The 18,515-nt window shown below is 41.5% G+C and overlaps 1 protein-coding gene across 2 annotated transcripts in view; it reads right to left on the reverse strand.

The window, feature by feature from the left end:
• The window catches only part of tubgcp6 (tubulin gamma complex component 6), a 29,403-nt gene extending 13,288 nt beyond the window's left edge, over positions 1-16,115 (reverse strand). The window contains exons 1-16 of one of the 2 annotated variants that reach the window (XM_080474741.1): positions 16,090-16,115; positions 13,624-14,423; positions 12,654-12,817; positions 11,674-11,887; positions 10,554-10,712; positions 9,883-10,004; positions 9,007-9,070; positions 8,781-8,890; positions 8,562-8,653; positions 5,258-5,397; positions 2,609-2,758; positions 2,218-2,299; positions 1,562-1,650; positions 1,225-1,340; positions 190-328; positions 15-113 (exon numbers count right to left, since the gene is read on the reverse strand). In XM_080474741.1, the coding sequence (XP_080330867.1) occupies positions 15-113; positions 190-328; positions 1,225-1,340; positions 1,562-1,650; positions 2,218-2,299; positions 2,609-2,758; positions 5,258-5,397; positions 8,562-8,653; positions 8,781-8,890; positions 9,007-9,070; positions 9,883-10,004; positions 10,554-10,712; positions 11,674-11,887; positions 12,654-12,817; positions 13,624-14,403 (2,520 nt within the window). In that variant the 5' untranslated portion in view covers positions 14,404-14,423; positions 16,090-16,115. Of the gene's footprint in view, positions 1-14; positions 114-189; positions 329-1,224; positions 1,341-1,561; positions 1,651-2,217; positions 2,300-2,608; positions 2,759-5,257; positions 5,398-8,561; positions 8,654-8,780; positions 8,891-9,006; positions 9,071-9,882; positions 10,005-10,553; positions 10,713-11,673; positions 11,888-12,653; positions 12,818-13,623; positions 14,424-15,859; positions 15,990-16,089 lie in introns of those variants that run through there. The other variant, XM_080474740.1, reaches the window with a different exon arrangement.
• Between the last annotated feature and the right edge of the window lie 2,400 nt (positions 16,116-18,515).

The following is an 18,515-nucleotide window of genomic DNA, read 5'->3' on the forward strand; positions in this document are numbered from 1 at the left end:
TCATGTTGTCATACCAGTGCTGGTTGGAGTGCAGTCTGTTGTGCTGAGAGAACAGGTGGCAGTGCTTCTGCGGGAGGTCTTCCCTGGCCTAGGGGATATTTCTCGAGAATTGCCTGGAAAGCAAACGCTTAAATTAAAACAATATTTTGTTCAAAATCTGTGTCTTATGCGTCTTCACTCATTACAAACCTTAGTTTTTTGCCTGTCATGCATAAAGAACTGAGCACGAACTTCATCGAGCCTCATTCGCTGCACCCTCCACATGGCACGTCTCTCTCTGCGAGCTGCCTCCTCTGATAGACGGCTGTACTGAGCAATCAGCTCTTTCCTGCCATCGGAGAGCAGAAACATAATGTAGAAGTAAATTATTTAGTTGAGTCTCATGGCGAGCAACCTCATATAATAGAAAGTCGAAAAGTACTGTGTATGTGGGCAAATAGCTGTAGACCCTCACTTTTCACCAGTTTGGTTTAATTTTCCGAACTTTGATTTAAACTCATTTATAAACAGAAAGCTCACACACATTGGCTGATTTCTGTGAATGTGCATGTTTTTTTCCCCATTGAACTACGAATAGCCCATCCCATCTGGATGGTTAATAATGTATTCTTGAATTTGAGAGCAATTCAAGTAATCAGCGTTGCTCCTTGTACTTAGGGTGGATTCCGATAAGTGCATTAGTCAGAGTGGGCTTAAATATTGAGATATTTCTTAAGCTGTTACTAGCCACATAAAAAAAGCAATCAATTCATCTGCAAGGTCTGAAAAGCAAGACATGTGTATTTTTCTTTGATTAAAGCCCGACAAGGATTTACTTCCTAGCACATATGAAATGCATTATGTATTTATATCTTGACATTTATAACAAGGCGAGAGCAGAAGTACAGAAAGTAAACTAGCTGGTGGAAAAGTGGCAAATGACAGGTGCTTTTTTTCAGCTTTGGCGCACTCTGTGATCTCCAACATGTCTTCAAGCAAACTAACAGCCCCCTGGTCTCATTACAGGCGTTGGTAGCATTTGCTCACGCTGTGGTATCACACAGTCCTCCCAACTGTATGGAAAATCGGCACAAGTCCAGCCACTGAAATATGCCTCACAGATGGATCAGAAGTCCAATTATGCTTCCTCATGTCCCGCTGATGTATTCGATACCAAACAGAGATTAATCAATCAATCTTCAAGAAAAAAAAAGAAACTCAAAACAAAACACGTCTCCAGTCGACCTGGCTCTCTGCTCCAGCTGCTCCTCCAGGGCTTGCAGTCGCTTCTCTCTGTCTCTCAGCTCTCGGGCGAAGCTGTAGTCGTCTTCCTCCTGCTTCTTTTTAGCTGCATTTCGCCACTGTTGCCACAAACACACAAACATCCTCATTTATAGCTCGGAAAATACAATCAATGTATGTATTTTTTTTTATTGGTCAATCACACTGCCGATCACATGCGTCATTATTTCACAGCACATTCCTCTTTTGAAGTCATTCCAACGCAAGTGCACAGTTCAAATCTGTCACTCCTATTCATGAGCATGCAGTTTTATGTTTACTCTCTTGCACACTTTACTACCTCCTGTTCCTGCTCCAGGTGCTGCTTCAGTTCCTCAAAACGCTCCCTCTTCTTGGCCTCCTCAGCCAGACGTTGTGACACCTGGCGCCCTACAGGAGGCGAGGGAGATAACAGTGGGCTGTTTACCTCTCCACACACTGAAAAGTACATAACGTCTCTTTCTCGCCGTCTCACACACAGACGGGCACGCGCACACACACACTGACAGAAAACAGCATCACCATCTGCCTCACACAAACACACTCAGACACGTCTATGCCAAGACACGCAGAGAGCATCAGGCCAGACATTCCCCCACTCCGCCACTCCCTCCCCTCTCTGCAACTCTGCCACACATCCTCTGAAGTAATAAATGATGTGAGGAGTTTGCTAAACTGTGCGAATGATGATTAGATTTCACAGCCCGCAGGACTGGAAGCCATTCAAAGCATTCCTTGCTGCAGTTGCCCCACAGTGCACATCTCCCGCTCTCCTAAGGGAGGGGAAGGGAGTGCACAGAAGCTCTGGTGGTCAGGTGTCAACAAGCGCTTGTAGGTTACACTTTACAAATGAGCCATTTGTTAGAGATAGCAGGATGTGAGTTGTGCATGTAGATCAGGCACTATATATGATTATAGACAGAGCCTGTGTATGTGCGTGTTCGTGCGACAACTTACCACGGATGCTCTCCAGGGTATTGGCTGCAGACTCCCTGACCTGATTGATCAGCTCCTGCCGTGCCTGCTCTGTTCGCAGGGCCTGACAATAGACAGACAAGGAATCATCATTAACGAAGATCTATCCGCCTGCCCTTGCAGCTCACCTCCCGTCCCTCACTCCTGCCAGTCAACGATGTCAGCTCCAAGCATGATAAAGGCCGTACAAACTAGGGTGTTATATAGAGGGAACAAGCACTTGATGTCAGCCACTTCACCGTACATATCTACCTTCGCCTTCTCTAGATTTATGCTGAGGATTGAGTGGAGGAATGATGAACAAAGTTCAGGCTTTAAGAAGGAATGAGTATAAAAAAAATACACCAAATTTGCACACGAGTGTCATCATTACCTTCTGCTCTCTGCTGATGGCGCTGTGCTTCGCAATCCGCTCCATGCGTCCACGATACACTGCGCAGTCTCTCTCGATCTCCTCCACCTCCCGGAGGGAGAAGGTGACATCGATGCACGGTGCCGGCAGCTCCGACCAGCAGATGTAGTGCTGTGGACAGAATGACAGAGACGACAGAAAGTCAGCACAACTGCTCGTTCGTTTTGTGCGTTAATTCAGATGGTGCATTTGGAGGATTTTTGTTGACATGTTTTATCACCGCAAAGTTCCTTTCATAACAAAATATGTGCTGCCAGCTGTCTGCAAGTGTAACTCAATTTTACAGCTGCATACACAAACAAAGGAGCAATAAATCTAGGATGAGATGTGGTGATGGTGGGGGGTTATGGGAATAAATATGAATTAGAAGCAATGAAATGACCTGTGCAGAGATGAGGTTACATCTACTTTGAATTCAAGGTATCTCCTCAACAAAATTACACAAGTGAAATTCAAATCTCCTTTGGCTCTGCTTTAAATGCGTCGTAGACAAAGGAACATTCATACACTGTACTCGGGTTTTGTTCCACAAAGACTGTATTAACAAATGACAAAAGTATGAAGCACACCAGGCCTGGGATTGTAAAAATGAATAATTAGATGTCATTAGATTGATTGTGAAACATGACACTTTGCAAAATATGGAGACCTTTTATTGAAAAATATTCATAAATCACAGTGACTGAGCCTCTTCTGTGAGTCTAATTTTACCATCTAATTATGTTTTATCGTGCCACAGTACAAATGTGACATGGAGAGAGATTCCCTCTAAATTAATTCTTGTACTAATGTTATTTCAATTTGAGTAGTAGGATTTACACTGTTTTCGTCCTGCTCTTGGCTGCATTAGGTGCATTAGATGCTCTGTATTTGCTTAAGTGAACAAAAGTGGTATTATGTGTTGCATTAAGCATTTCATCCAGAAGATAGCCACAATGTATTTCGTTTGAAAAAATATATAAATACCAGAGGGCAAATCAAACATCCATTAGTAAGCACATTAGGGACCATTGCTTCAATTCTCCAGGTTTAATCCATTATTTCTCAGAAACGTCCGGCAATTTGTCCACAGACATTGTAACACAAGTGAATATGAAACAGATAAAAGGAAACGTTGAAGTTACGGAATGCCAATTACTCAGGGGCAGAGACCATGCTCTTCAGGTCAGGCAGGTCAGGTCATCAAAACCCATGTCGAGCGGTGAATCAGCAGAAAAATGAAAAATTAAATTAAATGCATATTAGACTACGGTACATAAAAACGTAATCACTTCTCTGTAGCCTGCTTTTTTATGGCCTCTATGCCAACACAGTGAGTGGCCCATTCATGTGCTGGAATAACTCAGAGGCCCTGTGTTCTGCTGGCACTGGTGCTGAGAGCCACAAAGTAACTTGTGATTATGGTATAATATGAATGTCATCACCATGCAGGGAGTTCTGAGACGTAAAATACGCCGCTGTATCAGCTATATCGTTCAATCTGAGACAAGTAGGTGACTGAAAGAAGATTTTGCGGTATCTCTGTTGATGTTAGAATGATCATTTAGAATTCATAAACCATACACCACCGGTCAAAACCTGACGAGACATTCTGCAGAATTCTCTGGTTTTATATCACAGCGGCTGAATATCTTGAGGTTTTGGACTGTTTGTTGGAATCAATAGTTCTCTCATGAGCAAACATTTTTCCTGAATGAAAAGAATCGTTGATCGATACGGAAAATAACTAATCTGCAGCCCAATATCGTCAGGGGTTTTCGGGGAAGCATTTGCTATTAACTGTCTAATCAATCAAAACAGTAATTATGCTCTCAATTGATATGTGAATCATTTTGCCTGTAAAACATCAGAAGATCTAAAGGGGGCTCATCATGACCTGTGTACATCATAAAAGCCATCTTCAAATGTGTTTTCTTTACTTTATAGAGGCTCGCAATTAACAAAAATTGACACCTGAGAACAGTTTTACAGCCGTTCTTTAAGAGTCAAGGGAGAACTATATTCCAGCAGTCTTTTAATGATTGAAGAACCAATCATTCATGTTTGTCCAGAAAAGATAACTTATATGTGACCGAAATAATAATGGCAGTATGTCACAAAGCAAGAATCAAAATGGACAGTTCAAATGTTAGCAATAAACGATGGAATGAATTCTGCCAGCAAACCACAGGAGAATGCATCACAATACTGATGGCGGTGTACTGATAGCATTTTGCAGGAGACCAGGCCAACATATTCTATGTCGCTGTATTGATTATTTGTCCCACTCTTTGCGAGCAGTATGGATTTCTGAATGAATAGAATTCGTGTTGTGGCAGGTGGATAATTGTGTGGTGCAAGTGGATTTTGTGGAGTTTGTGCATGTCCGAGCTGATCTGAACATCAGCAAAGTGGCGCTCTGATAACAAGAAGAGGAGCAGATCAACATTGACTGGGTAATCTTGACGATTACATAGAATTTTTAATGTATTCACCGCTAACAACAGTCAGAAATTCAGTTTGTGCTGAATAAATTAAGAATAACATTTGGGATTTGTACACAGCACTCAGCTGGAGGAAACTCTGTGCTCTTGTACACACGGAGGGATGTGTTAAATGTGCAAAACGAACCTGTGGACAGCAGATTTTGAGGAGGTTGATGGTTTTCCCACAGACGTACACATCGTTGGCAATGTGTTTCAAGAAGATTGGGACACAGTCCTCCACATCCTTCGAGATCAGAGTGTAGCCTTGAACCCAGAAGTGTTTGTCTGCAGAAATTCAAAGAACCCAATTACATGTTGTCCGACAATTCAGAGAAAATGGACCAAAGTGGTCTATTTTGCTTCTGATAACAGTACATCACTCTCGCGGTGGAAACACCTAAAAGTACCAGCGGTGGACTGATATGCAGCCCGTTCTGGGACTGAAACTTTTCCTTATTAGTATGACTTACGGGGCATAGAAAAACTCTGTCCGCTTGGATTAACACTTGGAAATTGTTGGCGCTTAGCTCAGTGATCCTAAGCAAAAAGCATAAGAGAACATGAATGCACCAAGCTTCCCGAGCTCTTTACAGAGCGCCCGCGGCGTGGCAAGAAAGCTTAGCTGCTGATTGCTTCCTTGGCCGACAGAGTTCGAGGAGAACAATGACATTTGTGCGTCCTCCAAAAAGCGGGAGCGGGAAGTGCAGGGGTTCGCTGCAGGAGTTGATGAGGTGTAGCCGATGAGCAAATGAACCTCTTAGCCAGACAAAGCTGAGGCGATGAGTTGACCTTGAATGGGGTGTTGCATGACATACAATATTTTGACAGACTGTAATGATTCATGTAACACTGTATTTATGAAGCACTGTCAGAATTAGAAAAGTTATAGTTGTATACAAATTTGGGGACGAGGAATATATGAGGGCCGTTCTGTTCTTCCACACAAACACAAACTTTTCTCATTATCATTTTCAGACAGATAACATTGTTTTTATTGTCTCAATTTATATTCTCACTAGAGAATGTTAACACTTTTTTTTTTTACTTTCAAAATTTCAAAAATAGATATTTAGCTAACTATAAGCCAAAACTGAGTAGCAGTGAATTTATTTTTTTTGTTTGTTTTTTGGCATTGGAAAGAAGTTTGTAACAAATCATTTCAAATCAACAATTCTTATAATGTTTTTAAAATGAACATACATTTATTTGTCATGCAATGGCTTCAGATGTTTGCTTTTTTAAAATCCTGTTAAAGAAACCCCTAGTATTTCTATTTGTTTCAATATCCACCCCATTGCTGACTTTCATATTAGACTGCAGATTTTTCACAACTTCTATTTATCTGTGCTTTTTTTTTTTTTTCAATGGACTATTCGTACACAATGTTTTACTGTCAGACACAGTAAATTCTGTATAATTCAATTTTCATAAGTATTGGTTGAAACTTATTCCAGGTCCCATAGCATATTCTTCATAATTCCTCCTGGTTTACTTTAAGATTGATATACATTTTTAATTCTGATTTGACTAAAATAGTTTTTGATGAACTCTGAAGAAACCGCAACAGACGACAGATTTTGAGGAAATTAATTTACGTAAACAGAGTGGTTTGGATTAGTTAGTTTGGAGTTAGTTGTGTTCATCAGGTTAATGTGAAGATGTAATTTTCATGTATTTTAAGTGTATAGGACATTTTGACCACAAACTGAAACCATCTGCTTTAAAATGCCAGAAGTTACTTAATATTTGTCTGCACAAAGGGTTCAAACTCTTCTGTGCTGTGGAAAAATGTACAATATTTTTACTGAGTCGAGATCACTTTAGAAAAGAGAGGAGGTCCGTGAAGGCCGCCATGTTGGCCATCTCCAATGTAATGGATTACACAATGTAAAAGAAAAACCACAAATCAATCACCTGTGGATAGTAAAAAAAAACCGAAGTAAAATCTAACTTTTGTAGGTTTTCAAAAGGTCTGACACTGCATTGAACTGAACTATTTTGGTGGACTGAATTGGGGCAAGACCAGAGCTGGGTAACTGATTACTATGGAAGACCGTAAGTGTATCAATATAACTATTTATCATAAATATCTTTAAAAGTAATTGTTTAAAAGGAAGATGCCATGTGGTTGATGATAGAAAAGCCACTGTTAATGTTGTGCATCAATCAAGCTCATGTATTTCTTTGCATGTTTTGTCAGATAATGGTCATTCAAACTGTAATCTCTCAACACAGAGGAAGATGGGTAAAGGCGCGTTCATTATGGGAACTTTCAAGATAGAATTTTTTTTTTATAATACGCTAATTTATGCCTGATTCATAATTTGTCATTGACATTTGTGGTCCAGTCAAGAAACACCAAAGCGAGCGCCACATGTGGCCTGCAGGCCGTACAACGCCCCGGAAAGTCAGAAGAAAAACACTCCATTTTCCATGGATGGCTTTGTAGCCACCTAATGAAAAATAAGCATGAGACTAGCAGAAACCCGATTATTGACGTTAAGATTTGAAGCTGCACTCATCCCAACCGGCGCTCTAACTTGATGACGAATTCAGGCAAACATTGCTCAGCACATTTGCTCCAGGAAATAATTGGGAGCTACTATTTGTCTTGAAATGTTGCAGTTGGGGGTTCTGACGGTTCTGTCTAGTCCAATATGTTGCATGAAAAGTGAAAATTCTTTTAAGCCTTGATTTAAAATTTAAAAAAAAAGGAAATTAGATAAGATATGCATAAGAAATGGCATGAAAAGCAGCATGAGCTAACAGTGCGAGCACAGTCTGTAATCCTGCTCCTGCAGAGTACAAATGGGTCTTTTCTGCCCTCCAAGCCTCATCTCCTGTCTGTTCCACTCGCCTGCCCTCCTCCAGAAATCAAGTCATTAATTGGACAAAAATAAAATTAATTCAACTAGTCCAGTTTTGTCAAGGGCGATACCAAGAGGCAGAAAATGTGTAGAAAAAAAGAAGGGGAAAAAAAATCATTCATTACAGAAAAAGTCTGAAGCAGCATGGTGTACCAACTGAAGGGAGAGAAAAAAGCCCCATTATTTATTTGTGTTTGTCCTCGTGGCTTACTGAGCGGAGAAGGTTCTGGTCTGCACAGCTGGGATAGTCGATTCTGTTTCCCACTGATTATCATCCAATAACTTCATGACATCCTTTATAGACACAAGGACAAATCCAACTAGGCAATAAAGGCAGTAATGAAATCTATTTTTTCTGCTAGACAATCTGTCTGGCAGGCTTTTCATTTTCAGAACCTGCTGACTGAAGCCAAACTGTTTACGTGACGGCACGTGTTCGTGTGTGTGTGTGTGTGTGTGTGTGTGTGTGTGTGTGTGTGTGTGTGTGTGTGTGTGTGTGTGTGTGTGTGTGTGTGTGTGTGTGTGTGTGCGTATGTGTGCGTACGTGTGCGTATGTGTGTGTGTGTGTGTGTGTGGTCTCACCTCTGAAGCTGAGGTATTCCTCATTGACCTGGATCATGAATTCTCCGTAAACATCCCTGAATACCCCGCTGTACACCCAGTCGGACACAAACCTTCGGGGAGGCAGAGAGAAAGCAGTCACTCTCTTGGCCCGATCAATGAAGTAAAGAGTCATGTCCTTGGCTTATATTATGTTGTTTTCTGGACACGCATCCGTATGAGGTGCACAGTGTGACTGACCGTGTGTAAGGTGCACAGCTGCTCTTCAGCAGCGACAGCAGGACGGGGTAATTCTCGTTGCTGCAGTTACTCTGTGCTTCATTGTATAGGTAGGACAGCAGTTTAACACCCTGAGGAGAGCAAAGTGGTATTGAGGCGACACCTCATCTGATAGGCTAAACACAGCCTCGATAGGACATATTGCAGTCTGCAGGTTTTAAAAAAGACAACAACAAAAAACACTCACCACAGGAAATGTTGCCTTGCCCGCACCCAGAGGTCCATCTACGCAGCACAGTTCTGACAGGTACCTTGGATTAAAAGAAGTTTTAAATCAGATATATGTGCATCAAGACACATGCAATCAGGACGTGACCGAATTGTCAACAAGCTGCGGTTTCAATCAAAAAATCAATAAAATTATGCCTGAAAAACATTTGCTTTCCAATATATTTACATAACTCAAGTAAAAGAAAAAAGGGTGTGTCCCCAATTGGATTGACATTTTCTCTGGTCAATTGTGGTTGATTTGCATTACAAACTGCTGCGTGCTTGAATCAATATGCGAAGTCGGAGCAGCTGTCGGGGCTGAAGAAAAAGCCTGCAATGCTGCATATAAACGTCTATTAGATGCAGAATTAAGTGCAGGATGACTGATCACATATTTACAAGAACAGTCACACCTCACAGTGGAAATATCACCAGTGTAATCTTTGTTGTAGTCCTTACCGTGTGGCTTTGCGTGTTCTCCTTGTGCATGCATTGCTTTTTTTCTACACACTATTCTTTCCTCACACGGTCCAAAAACATGCAATCAACTGGTGACTATAAAACAGCCCAGTGGTCTGAGTGTATGTGAATGCTTGTTCCTTAGTGGTTTGCCTTGGAATGTACCCTCCCTTCACCCATAGTCAGCTGTGATCATCACCAGCTCTCCACAACCCTAAATTGGATGAGACATCTACAGAAGATGATTGGATGGACAATTTTTGATAAACTTTAAGAGATAAACCAACAGTAAGTTCATTGACAGAAGATAGGAACTGGAGAAATGTATATTTCTGCTCTACTCAACGGGGTCTTTAAATACGAAATAGCTTCAGCGTACACAGTTTGACCTCACCTGAGTTGGCGGCCCACTTTGCGGAAGAGGAAACTGATTGTCAGCAGGCTGAGGGTGCGCGAAGTGCTGAGAACACACGCTCGGTAGTAATGCAGATACTTCCTAAGACCACCAGTGAAGGCCTGAGAGGAAGGAGCAAATAAAGTTTCTTTGACATCACCATCATCTATACTGATCCAGTGGATCTATTCGCTGTGTGTATCGACTAATTAAATGCACGTTTGCACTTTTTGTGCTCCACTGTACACTACCAGTCAAAAGTTTGGACACACCTCCCCATTCAATGTTTTTACTTTACTTTCAGGACTGTTTACTTTTGACAATCTAAAATATAAAACACACTTTGAGTTATTTCACACTTTTTGGTTTACTACATAATTCCATGTGCGTTCATTCATGGTTTTGATGCCTTCAGCAAGACTCTAGGATGTAAACAGTCATGAAAAAAAAATCATTGAATGAGAAGGTGTCCAAACTTTTGACTGGTAGTGTGCATTCAGATTGTTCTCCTCTGAATGTGAATAAACTATGAGTTTATGTTTGCTTGTCTCAAGCTGCTCGACTATTTTCACACAACACCGGTAACAAGTGTTCGATGCAGAGCACGAGTGTGGAGAGGAGAGACAGAGCGTGCAGTCTCTGCAGTATTAATGATGATTATGCAAACATACCTGGAAGACTAGGCCCTTCTTGTCAGCACTCTGCAAAGAGAAGCGGCTGAGCCTCAAATAGTAGGTGCCATACTGGGCCAACTCCGCCAACAGACGGGACACGCTCTCTGGCGAGGCTCCCGAAATGCACACTCCGGGCCGGACGTCAAACTGGACACTCTGCGAGGGCAAAAACTGTTTTAGAATTGGCGGACAAAGACAATGAATGACTACGCAGGCGGATAAAATCCAATAAAATGGCCCTGCAGCAAAGACTGTTTTAACGCATGTGATATTGAATTTTGTCCGGGCTGGAGGATTTCTAGGGACTCGGTTGGTAGTGTTATTACATGAGACAGCATTACATAATCAGGACTGTGCTATTTTGTCTGTCCAATGGATGATTTATGAGAAGGGGATATAGCGGGTCTAGACAGCACTCCACTGGGGAACGGAAAATAACATTTTGTAATCTAGCTCCGTCAAAAACAACGGCCTCAAAGATTGCGCTCACTGTGTTAAAAAAAATAATAAAAAATCTGAAAAAACACACACACCTCTCTCTCTCGGACCACTGCAGCTATAGCACCAATGAGGAACTCAAAGCAGGAATCTTGCATTGAGTAACCATGTATAGTTTAAAGTACTGTATCTGCCTGCTGCACCATACTGCACGTTAATGACAAAAGTCTGCTGGAAAGACCAGATCTGGGGCCAAGGGAGTAAACAAAAGAATTGGGACGCAATTTAGGTTGTAAAAATAACTATAATCTTCTTGAGAAATAAAAAAAACTTAATGGGAAACAATAAACCAACAGAAGAGTTCTCCTGTGGTTTTGTTTTTAGCATTCTGGAGTTTTATAATTTATTTCTTGATCATTTAATCAGGCGATTGACTTGACATTGTAATTTTTCTGTTTTGTTTTTTCTCTCCCTATTTTAAAGGTAATAACTTTCCAAAAGTCAACTGGGCTTGTTTGTACGACACAAAAACAAAATGTTAATTCTCATCTTTTCCTAAGAGTACGCTGTCACAGTGCTATAATTCAGTTTGATCACCTCAGTCTGACACTTATAAAATAACAAATCAATGAACTTTCACAGCATTTTCGAGACCCATAAAGGAAGACAATAATTGCACCTGGTTAAGAGGGAAGGTGGTGGATGCCACGCCAATCAGGACGTTGAGGAGGTCAGACACCAGTTGCTTCTGAGAGTCAAGGGGCAGCGGGAGGACAGGAGACGGGGCATTAGTGCTCATCGCCCTCATCTCCCCTTCCCACAGCCGGTAGAGCTGGTCGAAGGCCTGCCTGCCTCCCTCAGTTAGATAGAGAGACTCCTTCTTCCCTGGTGGGCTGGGGAGAGAAAGAGAGACACCTTTAATTTAACCACGGATGTACAACTAAAAACATTAGTGAGATTTTTTACATCTCAGATAACTTCAAGACCACCACTAGCCAAAACTGAAAACTCAACTGAAGCTTTTCAAGACCTTCACTTCCTTCATGTATAATTACTGTGTCTGCCACTGGATTTTTTGCTTTACACTTTTTTCAAGCATCACTTGGCATTTGCGTACAATAGTTATTTTCCTAGCAAGAAAATGACCCTCTTATAAATGTAAGCACATCTGGTTTTAACACTAAACACCAAATACGGGTTTTTACAAGGTGATTCCTGGAAAATGCAGTAAGTCTTCTCATTATTTTCCGACATTTCTTTGAGTTGTCCATTAAGCCAAAAATAACCAACTAAATCCTATTTTAGATAAGTGCTGCCATCCTGTTCTCCTGTATTGTCTGTCAAAAGTGTCCCAAAAGCAGTCTCAGGATGAAGCTCAGGCTTGAGACTGCTTTTAATATGATGGCTTGTTGAGGATTTCTTTAAAGGGTCAGGTTCCAGCACAACACTGAGGCTGGAGCCAAATTACAGCTGCCTGATGATTGACAACTTCGATGTCAAGATGGTCGAAAATTGTTTCTCTGAAAGCTTTCCAATCAGAAGAAAGCCCACTGTCTATGAAATCCTTGCTGAGTTAAATAGGTGGCTGCTTAATTACAAACTGACATTTTCGTTTTGGATAAATTGCCTTGCTCACGACCAACCTGGCGGGTCACTTACCAGCCAACAGACTCCCAGCAGCGACGTCTGCCAGGTTCAAATGTGCGCACAGCCTCCCAGATGTCGAAGTCAGGAACGGGGCTGGGCTCTGACTGAGAGTCTGGAGTCAAGTTGGAAGCTGACTGGAAGCCTTCGTCATCCGACTGATCTAAAGACGGAGGCACCTGCATAGACCACAAAGGATTGATTACTTAGAAAAACAAAGACAGAAAATTTTAAATATGGAGCTACTGACATATTACAATATGGTCAAACTCAGCAGGCAATTTCATAACAGTACACTTCAACAAATATGGATTGTTTTCGATTGCAGGTAGATACTTCTTGTCATGGAAAGTCAGTTAACTACGTCCTGCTCCAAGACAGCTGAATTTATTGAATATATCAACACGAATAAACTTGCGATATGTAATAATGTCTGGTGTTGTGGTCACAATATGTGATAAATAAATACTTAAGTATTCAATATTAATGGGTTTTTGCTTGTGGGGCTTCATACTTGCAAATAACAGTTCTCTTTCTGTTGCCCCAAATTTACACCAGGCTTAAAGAAGTGATCACGTGACATACAATAGGTGTTTTACTCTAAAACCGACCAGATTCACTTTGCCACCTGTGCAACGTGATGTAGCTTCCATCAATAACAGGCATATTGTCTAAATTAGAGGTTGGCAACCAGTACTTCTTTGCTTGAACTATACTTACTTGCCTGTGTCTCTTCTACTATCCCAATGCTCACTAATTCTTTCACGTACTTTATGACCTCAGGAACAGCTACACAGGAGCAAGCTGTAGGGCTCCACCCTAGTAGCCAAATATGTTGGCATGAAGAGCATGAATGCATCACGTGTGGAAATGTATAATTGCTCACAATTCAATAAGTCTTTTGCAAGTTGGAAAGTGCACATATTGGTATGATGTTAAATCAGTAATATAATTTACAGTTGTAGTTTAAATATGAGTGTCTTACCCTGATAACCAAACCAGTGACATCAATATTACTGGGGATGGGAGGCAGGTCCAGTCTTATGTCGAGATCTGAGGTGCGAGTGTGTTGCAGTGCACCAAACAGCGACATCCTTGTCTCTTTCTCAAATCTTTCTTCCACTTCCAATCTTGTCCTCAAGGTCAGCAGCCCTGTGCCTGGTGGAGCATCCATTAACCTCTGAGTCCCACACAAGCTTTCTAAAGTGCTCCATTCCTCCCCACACACAAGTCCCCACGACCGGGCTTCCAGCCTCTGTAGCTCCTCACTCTGGTAGCTCCAGGTCTGAGGCCTCCGCAGCACGGACCTCTCCTGTCTCATGTAGTCCCCGCTGAATGAGGATGGGGCCGGAGGTGCCGAACCAGCCAGATGCACCAGAAGCTCAAGGACCGCATCAACTTCCTGCAGCCCTGAGGACGTTCCCTCTGGTAGCATTTCCAGCTGCCCCTCCAATCTCTCTGCTTCCTCCCGACAACCCGCCACACGTAAGTCAAAACATATCATCAGAACTTTGTTTCTCGGTGGTGTGTTAGCAGTGACACTCTGACCCAGGACAGACCCCTTGGTGCCATCTTGGAAGAGTTTGGACAGAAGGGCACCGTAAACGCGCTTTTTGAGAGCTCTGCGGAGGCTTTCTCTCGAAAGTGTTCCCAAGGAACGACGCTTCCATGACACCCCAGACAGGCTGCAGTCACACAGCGCGCCCAGCAGCTCTGTGATGCTGCTGCTGTTGGGCTTCATGGAGCTGTTAGGGTGACGGTACATGACGACTCTGGTGCCTTAGTCTGTTTGAGTGAAAAGGAAGAAGAAAATAACAGAAAACAAGAGTTACATATTTGTAGGAGGGAATTCTGATCTTGATCAAGAAGTGTTGTTCAAGCCATTCAACTCATCCCGAACCGTTTTAGAGAGTAGGGAGATGGCAAAAACAAATCTGTGCCGAGTCAAGTGAACAAGATTCTGATATTATTATTGTATGTCTGATGAAGTAGAAATATTTAACAGAGAATAACATGTAAGTCAGGTTAAGCAAGAAACTAACTCATAAGACAAGCATAACTGTGGAACTAAATTGTTTTGTTATATTAAAGGTTGGTGGGATAAAACACGTGCCAGTGATGCTGGGCTAAGTTGAGACAATACTGCAATTCACCCTTCAAGGTAAATATCTGACTGCTAAGAGAATAACATATAACGTTTTAATTTTAATTAATACAACACAGTTCTGAAGAAATGTCTGTATAAATATATTTTTTTCAAAAGCAAAAAAAACATCAATTTAGGTACTTAAAATAAAAAGGTGACTATACCAGACATTTAAGAGTCAATTACTGGATGAACAGGCTTTTTCAAACTGAATTCAAGAGGTATAGTCAGGCGCCATCAGCAGCCTTCAATAATCCAACATCACTGATGCAGCTGAACCATTCAGACTAACTTTGGGTGTGATTCTCATATGGGTAAATTAAGAGGGAGCCTTTTCCTTAAAGCCTTTTCCTTTCATTTAAATTGGTGTGCATGATTGTAGGTTATGAGTGCTCTTATTTAGGTATTACAATAATGATACAAAGAAAGGCGCAGAAACTTTTATTTCATTATATGCGAGGTATGAAGACAATTAAGCTGTTATATACACACACACACACACACACAACTGCGCCAACACAGAACCACAATATTGTTAAATGAATAAACATCCTAAGTTTAAAATTATTTAATAGTTTGAATGAGTACCGATTAGGGACTGAATAAGTGCATGTACAATGCATAGGTAAATATTCAGCTTATATTTCTGCATGATAATTAATATGGCGTTACTGCTGGGAAGAATTATACCAAGAAGGCAACTTTAGGCTTTGGGCAAGGTTGTAACACATGAATTATTTTCAATTGATGGTGTTTGATTTTATTATCAAGAGAGAATGATGGTGAGCAAATTCAGTAACTGCTGGGTTACAGATAAACAGCTAGTTTACAGAAATATCAACGAGAGAGAGAGAGAGAGAGAGAATAATATCAACATTTTCTAAAGTAATAATTGAACTGTCACTAGCTCTGGTTGGCAGACAGCTAACGGAACGTAGCTTCACCTTTAGCATTGTTTGCTAGCATCTGATGCCAGGAACAACACATCTGTCAGAACACGTGTTCTGTTCTCAGTTAAAACAGTGCATCGTGAAGTCGTCCACCCTGTCGAGGCGGTGTCTTGTGTTTAGGTCACCTGAAAGTTTCAGCTTCGCTTCCACTCCGAGACACTGCACCCCGGCTATGCTAATGTTGTTGAAGAGCGGGACAGCTCCGGCTTCAGGTTGCCTTCCGGCGTGGTTCAGGCAAGAAACACGCAAAACCCAATACATGGTTCATCTACGCTGCTCAAAAATTGTCTTAACGGAGCTTGGATTTTGGTTCCGACCACGTATGTGCTATTTATTACGGGGTAATGTCACTTACTAGCCAAACTCAAGCTAGACGCTTCATTCATCTTGTAGGATGCACCGCGGGACGGCAAGAAAAAATGTGAACCCGCCCCTCCTCAATGTGATTGGTTGAGCCGTTGTTGAGCCGCGAATGATTGGTTAGTGATATTAGAAGTGTTCTCGATTGGTCAATTCTGTCAGTCAGTCAAGCCAATAACTACACGGTCATTCGCCACCGCGCTTTGCTGCATTCAGGTGACACGAATAAAGTGGGAATACAGATTATGCTCTTAAAGGATAAATCGAATGGACAATTTCTTACATTCCAATTGTTCATGAAAGATGAAAATTAATTTATACATTTCAGAATCACTCAAAACCGAAGTTAGGGCCAAATGGATTTCACTTGTATAGCACGTTTCCACCACTTGAACAGACCTCAAAACGATTTACACTGTTAATCACATTTACTCATCAAAACACACACACACACACACACACACACACACACACACACACACACACACACACACACACACACACACACACACACACACACACATCAATAGAGGCTGCCATGCATGGTGCTCAATCCATCCATAAGTAGCAATTTAGGCATAGGGACAGGGGGAGAGGGTGAATCAAACCTGCAACCTTTCCTACTGAGAGAAGACCACTCTCCCAACTGAGCTGCCCAAAAAATCAGCCAAAAAATCTTGCAAATTAAAAATTTCCTTCCAACATTTTACCCAAATTATATGCTTTGTTTATTTATTTGTCAATTTTTTTTTTTAATTAATTGCATTTTAAAAACGGGTTGGCATACTGTTTTTGGCATTGTCACCTCACAGCAACAAATTCATTGAATCAATGACTGTATGCCATGAAGCTTGCATGGTCTACCGCCACATACGGGGTTTTCTCTCATACATGACAGTTCCAGTTATGTCAATAAAATGTCCACAAGTGAATGGCTACTGTACTCTATCTAGCCTTGTGATGGATTTAAACTTGTGTGTGTGTATTGGACTGGTTGTGCACTTACCTTGACTGGTATAGAAGAAGGTACATGTATTTTAACAACAGCTTTAAATTTATTTTGACTCAGAGAAAACATTCCATTTTGGGCTGTACAGTGGTGTATTGGTTTGCACTCCTACCTCATAGGGAGACGGTTTTCAGTTCGAGTCCAACCTGGACCTCTCAAGATGGAGTTTGCATGTTTTCCACATCCCTTAATGGCCTTTATTCATGTACAAAATTATGGAATGGCTAAATACTAACTCTTGATTTTCTGTAGGTATGACTGTGTGATTGTTTTTCTCTCAGACACACCTGTGGCAATTTAGGGTCACCAATCAACCTCAGAGGCATGTTTTGGGGCGGAAACCCACGCACACACAGGGAGAACCTGCAAACACCAGACAGAGTTTGGACTGGGAGTTTTCTTAATGCCAACCTTCTCACTGTGCATGCTTTCCCCCCGCCCAGTCCAAAAATATGCATTTGAGGCTAATTGGTCATTTTAACTTGTCAGTGAATATGATTATGAATATGAGTAACTGTGTATCCTGCGTTTGTCCAATGTTATCTGGGTTCGGCTCTAGCTCCCTGCAACCCTGAAATAGATAAAAAAAAAAAAGTGGCATAGACCATGGCTGGATAGCACAAAAACATAATATGTTTGTGTATCTATACGTGCATTTGATGAAAGACAGATCTAAAAATATGAACTGATATCTACTCAGATGAAAAACACATAAGGGTGAGACTGAACCACTGAAGATTTCTATAAATATTATGGAAGTGATAAGGAGGATGAGTAACCTGAAGTCTGAACGCAAAAAGACTTGGTGAGCAGGTTCAGAACAGTGAGACTTCCCCAGGGATGGACTTATGTGGGAGAAATTTTGAAAGCTATTCTAATGTTCTTCCTGTCGACTTTAAACCAATTTCAAGTGAGTCATTGTATGTTTTCACAAACTGAGTAAAAGATTTATGTCTGTAGCTCTTGTTATACAAGTATTTTTCCTTTTACATTTCTCTGGGTGACTGACTTTAAATTGCTCTCACCACACCGCATGGGCCTCCTATGGACTTGAAAAGCCGCAGAGGAGAGCTGAAAAAGATGGGATACCCTTCACACCTGCTGCAATGCCTGTGGGCTTGAATCACAATACATATACACATGGCCTCAGTCTCTGCGTGCATGTCGAGCACAGGTTCTCATACTCTCTCTCTCTCTCTCTCTCTCTCTCTCTCTCTCTCTCTCTCTCTCTCTCTCATACACACACACACACACACACACACACACACACACACACGCACGCACGCACGCACGCACACGCACACCATATGGTCTGATCTTTTTCACAGATTAAATTCCTGTTCCTCCCTGTGCAACAGCAGACAGGTTCAAGCTGCAGCTTTCAATATGCGGTTTGTGTAATTTAACACTTT

This window comes from Lipophrys pholis, assembly GCF_963383615.2.
Source record: "Lipophrys pholis genome assembly, chromosome: 11".
Taxonomy (NCBI): domain Eukaryota; kingdom Metazoa; phylum Chordata; class Actinopteri; order Blenniiformes; family Blenniidae; genus Lipophrys; species Lipophrys pholis.